Source organism: Sitodiplosis mosellana, unplaced genomic scaffold (assembly GCF_009176505.1).
Source record: "Sitodiplosis mosellana isolate CC-2019 unplaced genomic scaffold, AAFC_SMos_1.0 Smas_scaffold_6089, whole genome shotgun sequence".
Classification (NCBI taxonomy): Eukaryota; Metazoa; Arthropoda; class Insecta; order Diptera; family Cecidomyiidae; genus Sitodiplosis; species Sitodiplosis mosellana.
Genome location: NW_022601330.1, coordinates 219,964 through 233,994, shown reverse-complemented (window position 1 = coordinate 233,994; position 14,031 = coordinate 219,964). Strand labels below are relative to the sequence as shown.

The following is a 14,031-nucleotide window of genomic DNA, read 5'->3' as shown; positions in this document are numbered from 1 at the left end:
AAAATCAATCAAGAAATCAAGAAATCAAGAAATCAAATTCAAAGAAATCAATCACCAAATCAAAAAATCAAATCCAAAAAAATCAATCAAGAAATCAAGAAATCAAACCAAAAAAATCAATCAAAAGATCAAAGAAAATCAAAAATGCGGAAAAAATTCCATTCAGATTGACTTCCATTAGATAATCATTTTTATATCTGTATCATTATTTTTAGAATCAGCTGAATGAAGATATTCGTGTCTTGTTACAGCGGTTCGATGCTGAGACAGCTGATGAGGCTGAAAACAAAAGTATGTCGTAGTCCAAAATTGTTAGTTCGCCTATTTTCAATATGTTGCTTTTCAGATGAAAATGAGGTCACCACTTCATTTTTAACCCAGCTCTCAACATGGGACAAAGAGGAATTGGACGATAAATTGGCAAACCGTGTACAAGTTTCGAAGCGTGCGGTAGCTAAAGTAGTTCAAGTTATTGATCGCCTGATGCAGCGAAATGAAAAATTCACAATGATATTGAAAGGTCAGTCGGATGATGACAGTTTGTCTGTTCCCGACATCGAAGATACCTTAAAAGAAACTCAAATCGAAATAATGGCAGAAAATAGAAACCTACAAAGCTTGAATACATCATTGCATGAAAAATACCATACGATATCTTTGAAACTGAAAGAACTTCAAGATACTTTGACTGGCAAGGAAACTGAAGCAGCTGAGCTGCATAATCAAATTGACGACTTACAATACGAACTTGAAAAGGTTCGTTTGCGTAACGATAAGCTTGAAAATCATTTGGCCGAAGCTATCGAAAAGCTAAAGTCGTACCATCAATTGCATGGTGATCAACCTAACAAGAGTACATCAGCACCGACTTCTTCGGGGTCATCATCAGGTAAATCTTCTTCTACTACAACTAATGTTGCAACGCAACATTTGGAAGATTTACAGAAAGAAGTCGAAGAATGTCGCGAACTGGCCAACAATCGGCTACAAGAACTGGACAAATTACATCAAACGCATCGTGAAGCCCTCAAAGAAGTAGAAAAATTGAAAATGGATGTAAGTAAAATCCAGCCAAGGGGATAATCTCTTCCCGTGAATCCAAATATCAAACTGACCATTTCCCCTTATTTAATATTAAATTTCTTTTGAATTAGATCCGTCAATTGCCGGAGTCAGTGATTGTCGAAACAACCGAGTACAAATGCTTGCAGTCACAATTCTCCGTATTATACAATGAATCGATGCAGATTAAAACGATGTTGGACGAAACACGAAATCAATTGCAAACAAGCAAAAATCAGCATATGCGCCAAATTGGAATTATGGAAAGTGAGGAACTTATAGCTCAAAAGAAAGTACGCAGTGAGATGATACAGATGGAAGACGTTCTAGCACAGATTCGTAAAGAATATGAAACGTTGCGCATTGAATTTGAACAAAACATGGCGGCTAATGAACAGACTGCTCCAATTAATAGAGAAATGCGGCACTTGATTACATCGCTTCAAAATCATAATGGACAACTAAAAGGCGAAGTATTCCGATATAAACGTAAATACAAAGATTCAGCGGCAGAATTAATGAAATTGAAGAAGGAGTATGATGATTTAGTTGCTAAGACAAATGTGTCCGATGGAAAAAAGTCTGATATCAAACAAGAAGGAGCTGTGATTGGTGTCAAAGAGGAATCTTCGTCGGATGGTTCAGCGTCAGTCAAAGAAGAAGCCGGAACCCTGATAAAATGTATGTAGTTTTCAAAAATAATTTAAAAGACTTTGAAAATGTTATATTCCATTTAGCCGAATCAGATCTTAATGAAGATGAGTTAGAAGAAATCGAGGGCATGAAAAAAGAAGGAAATGCTTGCATTAAGCAAGAAAAGGGTGCATTTGCTGCCAGCTCTTCCGATAAAAAAGATGGCCAGAATAATACAGTTAAAGTTGAGAAAGACCCAAAAGAAGCGCAAAGAGCTAAAGAATTGAAGGTTAACGAATCTGAAATGGTTCGCGATTTGAAAACTCAGTTAAAGTATGACTCAAATTACATGTTAAAAATAAGTTAACATTGACAAACATAATTCTCTCTATATCGTAGAAAAGCGCTGAATGACCAGAAAGAAATGAAACTGTTGCTGGACATGTACAAGGGTGTTTCGAAAGATCAACGGGATAAGGTTCAGTTGATGGCCACTGAAAAAAAGCTTCGTTCTGAAATCGAAGAATTAAGGAATCAAATGAAAAAGATTCAAGTATAATATTTGGTAAGAATTTAAGTGAACACAAATAACAATGCTCAATAATTATAGGAAAGCAAACGTGAAGAACGCAAGAAATTAGCCGACGAAGACGCACTGCGGAAAATAAAACAGTTGGAAGAGCAAAAATATGAGCTTCAAAAACAAGTAGCAAGCCAAAAATCTGCTGATGGTTCTTGGCCCGGACATTATGGGACGCGTCCATTTGTTGGTTCACAGGTGAGATTATTATTTTAAAATATTTTTCCATACAAATGAAGTTAAAATTAAATGACAAATGTTTGATCAAACACTTGATAGGAAGAGGAAGCTCTCTTAAATGAAATGGAGGTAACTGGACAAGCTTTTGAAGAGATGCAAGAGCAGAATTCACGGTTAATTCAACAATTACGTGAAAAAGACGATGCAAATTTCAAACTGATGACTGAGCGTATCAAAGCCAATCAAATGCATAAACTTCTGCGTGAGGAAAAGCAAATACTCGAAGATCAGGTTCAAACTCGCGATGCTCAGATCGAGGCATTGCACATAGTTCTGCGAAAATTGGAAGAAAAAGAGCGTATTCTACAGAACACAGTAACAACTATAGAAAAGGAATTGACGCTGAGACAGCAAGCGATGGAAATGCACAAACGCAAAGCAATTGAATCGGCTCAGTCAGCGGCTGATTTGAAATTACATTTGGAAAAATACCATTCCCAAATGAAAGAGGCTCAACAAGTCGTCGCCGAAAAGACAAGCTCTCTTGAGGCTGAAGCTTATAAAACGAAGCGTTTGCAAGAAGAACTGGCTCAATTCAAGCGAAAGGTAGAACGCATGAAGAAAATTGAAATGACGGGTACCACCATCGACGAGGTGATGATGGAAGAAATCCGCGAATATAAAGAAACTCTCACTTGCCCATCGTGTAAGGTAAAACGCAAGGATGCAGTTCTATCCAAATGTTTCCATGTATTTTGTTATGACTGCCTTCGCACTCGCTACGAAACCAGACAACGCAAATGCCCAAAGTGCAACTGTGCATTCGGTGCCAACGACTATCATCGGCTCTATTTGTCTACATAATAACTTCCATTTTTCTATTTTTTCGTCATTTTCCCATTTTGTACAACCTACAAGACATATTTTAGTAGTAAGATAAATGTATTACTTCATCTCCTCACAAAAAATATTATTTCAATATTCTAATAAAAAAATAGCTGTTCGCTTCTAAGCGGTTTGACGTTTTAATATACTAACACTCTCAAACAGTTGTAAGCATCAGAGTGTGTAATTTAATGTATACGTGTAGACTTTTGTGTAGAATTTCATTCGTGTATAGTCACGCCGATGCCGACCAATACAACTATAGTTGATTGAAACAAGAGGGAACAAATTAACTGAATGCAAGCCAAACAATTCAATTGTGTGTTAGTTTCAGTTGAGCCCCAGACTCATTATCATGACACGCAATATTGCCGTTCATCTACACGTTATTCATATGTTTTTATCAAGATATGTTTTTATCTTATTAAATTTTGTGCCATAGAAATGATTAATAGAATAAGTGAATTTTTGCTATGAAGAGAAATCAATATTTTGGTGTTCAGCAAGTGTTTTGTAATTACATACATACTATATGTAAAAAAAAAATTTGAATTATTGTAAATGCGCTATTCTCGTCATCAATGTTATCGAACCAGAAAATACCTATTGCATAAAACAGTGTTTTAAGACAAATTGAAAGAAGTTTTGTTGTTTCTGTAAATGATCAATCAACAAGCCTGGGAGTAGAGAGTCGACTATAATTTGAAGTGTTCAGTGCAAAAAATTACAATGGTAATTGATATTAATTATTCGATCCAATAAGCTGGCTCTAGTTTAGTTGGGATTGCTAATTTCTCCAATCTGAAGGTGCAGTGAAAGGTTGTGAAGCAGCATAAAATACAGACGAAGTAGTGCAGAAAATCAGACATTTTAAACAAACCAATAACTGTCCACTATGAATTGAAATTAGATAAAGAAAATGGCAATTTCTCTACTTTAGTGGAATAAATGTCATTAAAAGTCGTCAGACATCGTCGAAATTACATTTATTCACGCATTGCTTTCGATTTAATTCTTCAGGTATACATGTATACAGATAAAACCATTTTTTTTGAACATATTTTTTGTTTGCTTAACTTTGATAGCTTCCGAAAATTCCAGTGAATGGACTGATAATAGAATAAATACAAATTCAGCATGGAGAAAAGAATATGCGATGGAACTTTGATAAACAAAATTGAATGAGGAAATTGAGTTTAATGACCTCTTTGAATGCTACTCAACTAAAAGGTGTTATGGGTCTTTAAGATTCACATATTGTTAGATGTAAAATTTCTTGGAAATAAATACTAAGGCAAACATATTGTGTTTGTACAAATCCGGTTCCATAGGAATCATGAAAAAAAAAATTCAATGCAAGTTTCTCACATTATTGTATCGTTTTTTATTCTGTTATTTTATGTTTCCTTCCCTATCGTTCGCATCGAATATTACATGCACATCTGTAGAACATATTGATAAATGGAAACTGTTTTTTTACCACGCGCCATGCATCGACCAACATTTTCATTCGTCGAAAACATAAATCTGAAGAAAAAAAATTATTTGAAAAGCAAGAAGAAAATGAAAAATCAATAATCAGCGAGAACATTGACAGAAGAAAATTTATAGCTGTGACCACGATTTTTTTTTATCAAGATATCGTAATAAACTAAAAATATCGTTCGATATCGTTATTATGATGGAATCTTAATAACGCTATTAACTTTTTATCAGGATATTAACTATATTCAAATAATAACGTTATCGGATGAATCTTAATAATATCGTTTGGAAGTTATCAAGATCGAATCCTGATAATTTATCAACATTCAATCTTAATAATCATCAAGTTCTGGAAGTGGGTTTTGGTGGATCCTCAGGATCGACCAGAATTGCTCCCAGTTCTGGAAGTGGATCTTCAGGATGGACCAGATCCGGTTTGACACTGCCCTTGGCCCATCCTGAAGATCCACTTCCTGAGGATCCACCAAAACCCACTTCCATAACTTGATGATTATTAAGATTGAATGTTGATAAATTATCAGGATTTGATCTTAATAACTTCAAAACGATATTATTAGGATTCATCCAATAACGTTATTATTTGAATATAGTTAATAACCTGATAAAAAGTTGATAGCGTTATTAAGATTTATCGGTATTATGATCGGATCTCAATAATCTCTCAAAATTATTAGGATGGTTATTAAGATACGAATATGGCACAGCTATAAGAAAATTGCTAAACCAGACTTTATGTCTCTATATACACAATATGTCTGTCATATCGCTCATCTGTCTCTAACATCACTGAAAGAGCAAGTAAATATTTTGAATCTCTTGATAATGTTCGATATGTTTTACTAATTTCCAAAACCAGTCTCTTTCAACCAGTTCGTTTCAAAATACAGGTTCTGTTATTTCTCTTCATTCCGTTTAGTTCGGTTCGATTCAGAATAGAACCGTTCGATTCATTCACATTTCCATTTCTCATTTGAATAAATAAATAAAATTTATATGTGTAAAGAGTAATTAAATTAGTAGTAGAGATTGTGTTCTCGAATGTGTCATTTTTACCTTGCAAACATAGCTACAGTATTTCTCTTCTCTTTTTGAAAAGTTGAAAGGTTTGTGAGCTTGTTTATTGGGTATTCTTAATTCATTTACGGTTAACGCATTTCATTATGTTTCAAGGAAATTAAGTTGTTCTGCAGTTGAATAGCATCAAATTGACTGTATTCTCTCTGTTCAGCAGATGTGCGCTTCAACATTGTTTGAAAAGATGAGGGCGCGGGAACGGAAATATTTATACTAAATCTGTTATATGGGAATCTCTTTTGAAAAATATTCCTACTCTATAGCATTTGTTTTGAAGAGAACACAAGTTTTTAGAGTATTTGAATATTGTTCAGTAATTAGAGATATGTAGCCAAAAAATATGAAATAAATTAATATGAAAATTGTTACAAATTTTGCCTTTCTCGCTCTCTAAAAAATTGTAATTCGATTTCAAAGCTGATTTTCAATTGTATCGCGTTAATTCACTGCCTATTGCATTTGCTGCTTTAAAATTCGAACTCGAATATTTTAATTAAAACTTCGCGTGAACGATATAAGTGACTGAACGCTTGTTGTTTGGAAAATTCTCGGCAACTTGTAATACCTATGGCATGGTGCTGGGCACGCACATTCCCACTATACTATATATACTGTATTGAAACAATGAAAAAATTAAACGAAGCAGAAGTATAATCGAAACTTTTCCACATGCTCTATACAAAAACGAAATTATGATGTACCCTTTCCTAATTAAATTTATAATTCCGATGAAGTTATAGTACTTTTTTTATGAAAGCCCCCGCAAAGGGACCTGATCACGATTAAGTACCAATACTTTTCTCAACAAACTTTGCTTGCGGAACAGTAAAAACACATAATCAACGGATGTTGCGATTGTTATGCATTTGATTGTTTTTTATTTAGCGTACTGATTAATTTTCGTCAGAAGCAAACGAAAGATATTTGTCCAGCGGTAAAACATTGATGTGATTCGCGCTGTATGATCAAATATTAGGGGCGTTCAAATGGATCATCTATGATAAATGCGAAGAAAACTTGAATGTAAATACAAGAAAGTATTGCGGCGACATTTCTTGCCTCGCATTCAATATAATTTTCCGATTCTTGAAAGTCCAATGCAAAAATACAAATGTCAGAAAAAACAATTCACATGCAATTTTCATCGTTGATTGAGTTTATTTTGTATCCGTCTGTTTCGTTGTACTTTTACTGCTTTCAGAGTATCGATATATCGTTTATAAGCTTAGCAAATGTGTACTCTCTTTTTATCACCGTATCATTTTGTTGTGTAATTGTTACACTGAGAAAGTAACGAGTTCATTAAATTCTCATTTCTGTAGTGTAACACTCTTCTTCGTTACGAATGTGCACAAATTTCCGTAAAAGATGTATAAATAACTTTTGATTCTAGTGAAATCAAATAGAAAGGCGAGAATAGAGTTATTTTCAGTGGCAAAGAGAAACAATTAATTGAAGCTGTCGCATCGTAATACATCGGTATATTAAAAAAATATGTTAGTTAAATGTCATTGTTATACATAAATGACTTTTGGTATTTTTTTTTTTCAAATTTGCCTACTAAATAGGCTAGTAATAGAAAGTTTGAATTATTTTGAAGTAGTATTTAAGTATACAATTATTATGTATTATTATAAAAATTTATGCGTTAGAATACGCTTGTCAGAAGTTCAACAATCAGAACCATTGCACATTAGTTATAGACAAATTTTGTCTCAATACTTGTATCTAATTTTGTAAGTAGCACCAGAGTGAATAGTGCAAGTATTTTCGCGAAAATCAAGCGACAATACGAAATGCCAGCTGTGAAACGAATTCGTCATCGTTTAAAATACATCAGTGAATAACAGCGAGCTGCTTCTGCCTAAGCCTATTTTAAACATGCGTATCAGGCGACAAAACTCACAGCATACCACAAATTCCAAACCTTTTTATTTATTTAGTGGCACTGATGTGAAAGCCGTAAAATAATGAATCAATACGTATCAATAAACAGCGAACGATAGTTATAAAATAAAACACTAATTCTTGCTTTCATCTTTTTCTTTTTTCAGGACGAACTGAATTCTGAAGAAATGGTTTCGGAGTGGAAAACCCCGTGTAGTAGTGAATTTGGATCGCTCGAAACTAATTGTGTGAAACGACTTGAATTTAAAGAAACAGAAGAAATAACAAATCGGATTGTCGATTTGGATTTGGGTACGAATAATAATAATGGGCATGGTGATGGAAATGACAGTGGAGTTGATGCAGGTGCTACAAACATAATCCAGTTGCAGAGGGCATTGAGCAACAATAGTGCCGGTTATGCGAGCAGTTCAGGTGGCTTGGATGCACAATTTGCTTCATGCAATTCAAGTTTATTGAGTGTTTGCTCAGATGCACATGATGACAAAACAACCGTACTAAGTTGTAAAAGAGGCATAGATTGTATGAGTGAGAATGGTAGTGAAAGTTCATCGTTAAGTGGTGACAGACAACAAAGACTTAGACAAACGCCGGCGAAAAAGCGAATTGGACTAGCTGTTGAAGCTAACCAACCGAAATCGCCCTGGAACACTGATGGCACGAGCAAAAATCGTGTAAGAGCCGCTTCAGCCAACAGAGTGATGAGCCACCGTACGTATGGAGCTCCAATTTTGGCTACCTCCGAACGGGCAAGATCGCGTGATAGGCAAATATCATCAAATTCACAATCATCACCGACGAAACGATTGAGACCCAATTTATCGTTGCCTACAAGTGTCAAAGATGGTTCTCCTCTTCAGCAAAAACCTTCGACATTGAGGCGTTCGTCATCCGCGGCCAGGAGAACCACTCACCAAATTACACCTATATCTACACCTACGACAGATCAACGGAAGATGGTTGCATCAACGGAAGATGGTCGATGGCCGTTTCGATCAGCGGTAAAAGTTCAGAGTCGTAACACAAATGAAACGTTGATAATAAAGACCAAAGTTGGGCCAATGTGTTTGACAACGCCACGAAGAAAGAAAGTCAAATCCGAAGAAGACCTAAGCGAATGGCAATCAAACCGAAGAAGTGTCGATCCAATTGCAAGAGATCGAATGTCTTCCTCAACGATTGTAAGAAGACAATCAACACGAGAATCTCCAAATAAAGGACAATTTCCACCGCGATATCAAAAACCCACATCAAAAACGCTCATCTACCATGAAGCGTCAATACAAACAGCACTTACTAGCCAAGGTAAACTTTGATGGTTGACCAAACTTTGATGGCTGAGGAGAATGCGTTTGCTAGGTCTTATAGGTCTTTTCATAAAGAATACTAGCAAACGCATTCTCCTCAACCATCAAAGTTTATATATAAATGAATGTCAAACACTTCGTAGACATAGACAACGCATTTTGCGGAAATGCAAAAGAAGTTCAAATCGATGCTGCTATCAAAATTCATCGGGAGAGCCAAGTTGACATTCGAGATACGGAAATCGAAAAACTTGAAGAAAAGCTTGAAGCAATGGATGCGGACAACAAAAAACTTCGACAGAATTTATTAGAACGATCCCAGTTGCTGACGTCAATGGAGAGCCAATTAAACCGTGAGCGTGAAGAAAAAGCCGCTATGAAAAAGGAGCTGCAAAGTAGTACAGCACGGGTTCTTGGAATGCTTGAACTTGTGAATGCAACACCCAATACAGAATCTTCTACATCATGTGACAGCCTCTTGATGCTTGAGTCACGAATTCAACTTTCTGGCCATGCACTTGAAGAAAAACAGATTGAAATCAACACGTTACGTCATCTGTGTAATCAGCTTCAAGTTGAAATGAATAGATCAATTCAAGGGCAACAGAATCTATTGGAAGAAAGAAAATGTTTTGAAAAAGAATCGTCAGAGTTGCAGGATTTTCTGCAAGATGAAAAAGCGGCCATTTGTGAGGCATTAAGAGATGCAGAAAACGAAATCGAAAAATATGACGAGAAATTGAAGCAAAAAGATCAAGAGGTGGAACGATTGCAAGATGAATGTCGACACTTGGTGAGGATTTCGGAGCAAAGAAGGTAATTTTTGTATTGAATAATTTATTTATTTATTTCACACCGCCAAAAACTGGCTGAATATTTTGGTTTGCAGGAAAACGACTCCAAGAGTCGTGAAAAACCTGATCTTTTTGTGTTTGTACAATATATGGTAATTTTATACAATAAATAGTTGTAATAGTCTTTCTCGATTGGTATAACAATTTGGTCTAAAAAGCATTGACACAAGATAACCTAACCAATACATGGAAATGCATAGGTAGCCGAAATGTAAACGGTCCAATATAGCCTAACTTAAACGTGTAAAAAATGAAAGACCAACTGAAGCGTTAACACTGTAGTGACGGCCCTAATGACTGCAAAAGTCATCAATCAATTTATCCAGAGGTGATACATTGAAGAAAAGTTTTACGTCTAATCTAACAAGTCCCTGTTGGTAGTTATGAATTTGTAATTTAGTAGAGACCGAAAGACATAAGAACAAATTTACAATACTTGCAAATACATTAACATAAACGGTAGTTTCCATTATGAATTATAAATTAATGGCAGGTCAAAAGTTGATCACCAACTCAATGGATGGCTATATCACAGTTAATATTGCTACTTATTTTAAAGTTTGTGTAAAAATCACGGATAAATATCATTATTTCTATACATTTTGTAATTTGAAAATAATAATCTTTTTCTGTGACAATTTCAGACAAGAGTTTCTTGGGATGCAAACCAAATATATTGCACTGGAATCAACGAGTAAAATTCTGGTTGCACAACAGAGTTACGTTTCTGGTGCTACACTTGCACTCTCCGATCTTGGCTCACGTTTAATTGATCTCGTCGGACAGCTAGTTGCTTCCTATAACATTTCCGAACAAGATCTCGAGGTAAGCCAATCGTCTATTTTAATTTAACTCCGAAAATACTTTTAAAGCGAGAGTTTATAGAGCAAGATGATCTATTCAGGTGTGTTCTAATAATTTCTCATCTTTGAAAATGTGCGATTCGTGTTTACTAATTAGACAAGCAACTAATAATATTACAAATAAATAATGTATGAGCATTCACATGAGGTTTTTTGTTCAAATTTTCACTCAGAAGAAGACTAAAAATTTAGTTTCATTCGCAAAACATCAAAATTTCACTTTCATTTTATGAAAAAAGCGACAACATATCATAATTCCCACTCAGTACAATCCTCTCTTTTTCACTTTCACACACACATGCACAAATTCATTCATTTTCGATTCGTTATTTATTGATTCTGATTTTATGAAGCGAAACATAGTCTGGTAAGTTTTCCATTAAATCGCATGTAGTGTGCTTGTGTGTATTAATGTTTTATAACAAATTTAGCTAAACTCAAAATCGCTCCACTCTAATTAAGTTATTTTTCTTATTTTAGGACATAGTTTATCATAACGAAGCGTATGCTAATAGTGAAGAATCGACACTTGATAATGAAAACAAGCCAATAAATGATGAATCGACGTCGACGCAGCGTTTCCAATCGTTCATTACAGCCGTATTAATTGCCATTAAGAATACAGCTTCCACAGCTAAAGATCAAGTTAATCAACCAGTTATCAAACTGAAGTCGATTTCGCATGAAAGTACCGATGGCGCAGAAATGTTAGATTCAGAGACTGAACCATGTTTAATGATGGAAGATGTGTCTAAGCCCGATTCACATACACAAAATCTTATTTCGTCGTGTTCTTTGGGTGACAATCAAGAAGACTCCTTACAAATGCTATGCGAGGCGATTGCAAATCGGCAAAAAATTGAAGAACAGACGACCATGATGCTACTGAACCAATCAATGCATAGCGAAACAGATATAAGTGATAGTGAAGCCATTCCTGTCCAATCTTTAGTAGATCATGTTATTAATGTAGACAATTTAGTAACAAAACTACTTAAAGTTTTACGCATCATTCAAATCGATTACATCAATGAAAAGTAAGTTTCCGTTTTCGAGGAAATTTTGAAATAACAATTATTGAAATAGTATTTTGCTTTTAGGAATACTTTTCAACTGAATAAAACGATGGAGAATTCAAAATTGAATAAAAATCTGAAAAATAAAAAAAATATTGATTTGGACCATATCCACACAGATGAACGAACTGAAATCAATGTAAGTATCCTATTGCACAAATCGTATAATGTCTCAGTTTATAATTTATTTGATTGTCACAATGAAAATTTTAATCCTGATTCAATTGGATGTTCGATATTGTAGACGCAAAATATTCCCAATACCGCCAATTACTCGATCAACGACGATACGAGGTCCAATGGAATTGAGCTGAATTTGAACTCACAGAATTGTGCAGGCGAAAAATGCCAAAATGACACAATCGCCAAAGCAATTGAGGTAATATATTTCAACCTTAATTGACAGACACAGAATAATTTCAAAAATCCCTAAATAGACGTTAAACGGAATTCAGTCAATTGTACGAGTATGTCCGGCGTTAATTGATCTACAACGGGACCTGGAACAAATGCTTCCATCTGACTGTAACGCAAATAGTCAATTTGAATGAATTCTCATCTCTGAAGAAGCTGTACTTACATTGAATTTTAACAATAAATACAAAATGTTGTTAAATTTATTATTAAAATCACAAACAAATATTATTCATTTCAATTGTTTTCAAAATCATCCAAAAAACTAGAAAGTATTCAATTTTATTTTATTTGTTAAGTTATGGCTGAATTCAGAGGCATAAAAAAGGTAGGCACTCTAAAGGTACCTTGTAAATTTCACATAGCCTTTGTGCTTTTAAAAACATTTACTAAAGGTTGATTCATTTGGTTTTTTTTTTATAAGTTGAAAAAACTAAAAAAAATCAATGAAATGTCCAATATTTTGGCTTTACTAGCTCAATTCTATGCCATTTTATGTTTGAGTTTCACTTTGGGGATATGACCACTTCCCCTCATTTTTTGGGGCCCCTTACACTCCATTTTGAAGTGATTTCGGGAGATTTTCAGGCCGTATTCTCACAAGAGCATTTTTAGACTTCAATGTGTCAATCGTTTCATTTTCATCTGAGTAAACCAAAGAGTTCATGTGTCCCCACGGGGAGTAGCCCATAGCTTTAAAATCGAATCATATTGTTGGATGATGGACAAATCAGATATTCGAATTTCGAAAAAAACGCTGTCAGGAGACAATTTCTTCAGTAAATTGACTTTTTTGGTCAAAATATGCTATGATATGGACATTTTATTGAAACTGGCGATCGTATTTATATTTGAACCCGTGAGCATAAAAACAACGTATTGACTCTTCGCCGATGAATACGAAACGCAAAACAATCGCCGAAAAAAGTGAAACACCAATCTGTTATTGGATCAATATGAAGCATGAAATCGTTGGCTACTATTTTATTCACGTTGCGCTTTGTTTCGAAGCGCGGCAAGTGTTTCATTTTGTTCCAGTAACAGAACGTTGTATCACTTTGTTCGGCGACGCGCTCAATGTACTGTTTTGGAAAAATATGCATGATTTGATATAGTTTTGAGTCCATTGGTATGATGATTTATTTTAACACAACACCCATTCTATTCCGCTCACACTTACGTGCACTTTAACGTTGCTGAAACATGTACGTTCTTGTTTCTTTACTGTGCACATCTTTTTAACAGTAAAGCAGACTACTTTGTTATACGGGTAAAAATTGCACGTAAGTGTGAGCAAAATAGAATGGGTGTTGTGCGTCCGTGTTTTGGCCATGTATAGATTTCACTATATAAACCAATGTATTCACAGCGGCGTGAACCCGCGTTCCGAGGATTTCATACAAACTTCCCATGTAGACGATCCGAAATAGGCAACAGTCGAAAAAAAAAGTTTAAATTTTTTTCGATTTTCATGTAGTATTTTTTTCTGCTCTATTGGTGTTATCGGCACATCGAAATTCGCGCTCCTTATCAGTTCACTTCATAGACAAATCACGACCAAAACCACCATTAAAATGAATCATCATACCAATGGACTCAAAAGTGTATCAAACATTTTTGTTTCAATTAAAGTGAAACACAATTTCTATAGTCAGCCGATATTTCACGATTCACTTTCAAGCGAACAGA

The 14,031-nt window shown here is 34.8% G+C and overlaps 2 protein-coding genes across 8 annotated transcripts in view; both read left to right on the top strand.

The window, feature by feature from the left end:
* Window positions 1-3,467, top strand: part of LOC129573478 (E3 ubiquitin-protein ligase Bre1-like) — a 4,451-nt gene extending 984 nt beyond the window's left edge. The window contains exons 3-9 of one of the 2 annotated variants that reach the window (XM_055453984.1): window positions 216-291; window positions 347-1,056; window positions 1,155-1,743; window positions 1,809-2,028; window positions 2,095-2,248; window positions 2,306-2,473; window positions 2,555-3,467. In XM_055453984.1, the coding sequence (XP_055309959.1) occupies window positions 216-291; window positions 347-1,056; window positions 1,155-1,743; window positions 1,809-2,028; window positions 2,095-2,248; window positions 2,306-2,473; window positions 2,555-3,319 (2,682 nt within the window). In that variant the 3' untranslated portion in view covers window positions 3,320-3,467. Of the gene's footprint in view, window positions 1-215; window positions 292-346; window positions 1,057-1,154; window positions 1,744-1,799; window positions 2,029-2,094; window positions 2,249-2,305; window positions 2,474-2,554 lie in introns of both variants that reach the window. The other variant, XM_055453983.1, reaches the window with a different exon arrangement.
* Window positions 3,468-12,568, top strand: LOC129573476 (paramyosin). 6 transcript variants are annotated; one of them, XM_055453977.1, is made up of 9 exons: window positions 3,468-4,072; window positions 4,148-4,360; window positions 7,975-9,133; window positions 9,279-9,951; window positions 10,634-10,814; window positions 11,333-11,889; window positions 11,953-12,067; window positions 12,173-12,307; window positions 12,366-12,568. In XM_055453977.1, the coding sequence occupies exons 2-9, from the start codon at window positions 4,289-4,291 to the stop codon at window positions 12,477-12,479; spliced, it is 3,006 nt and encodes a 1,001-aa protein (XP_055309952.1). In that variant the 5' UTR covers window positions 3,468-4,072; window positions 4,148-4,288; the 3' UTR covers window positions 12,480-12,568. The 6 variants fall into 6 exon arrangements, with proteins under 6 accessions (XP_055309952.1, XP_055309955.1, XP_055309954.1 ...); XM_055453980.1 differs by lacking the exon at window positions 4,148-4,360 and having other exon boundaries at window positions 9,285-9,951; XM_055453979.1 differs by lacking the exon at window positions 4,148-4,360.
* Window positions 12,569-14,031: the final 1,463 nt, after the last annotated feature.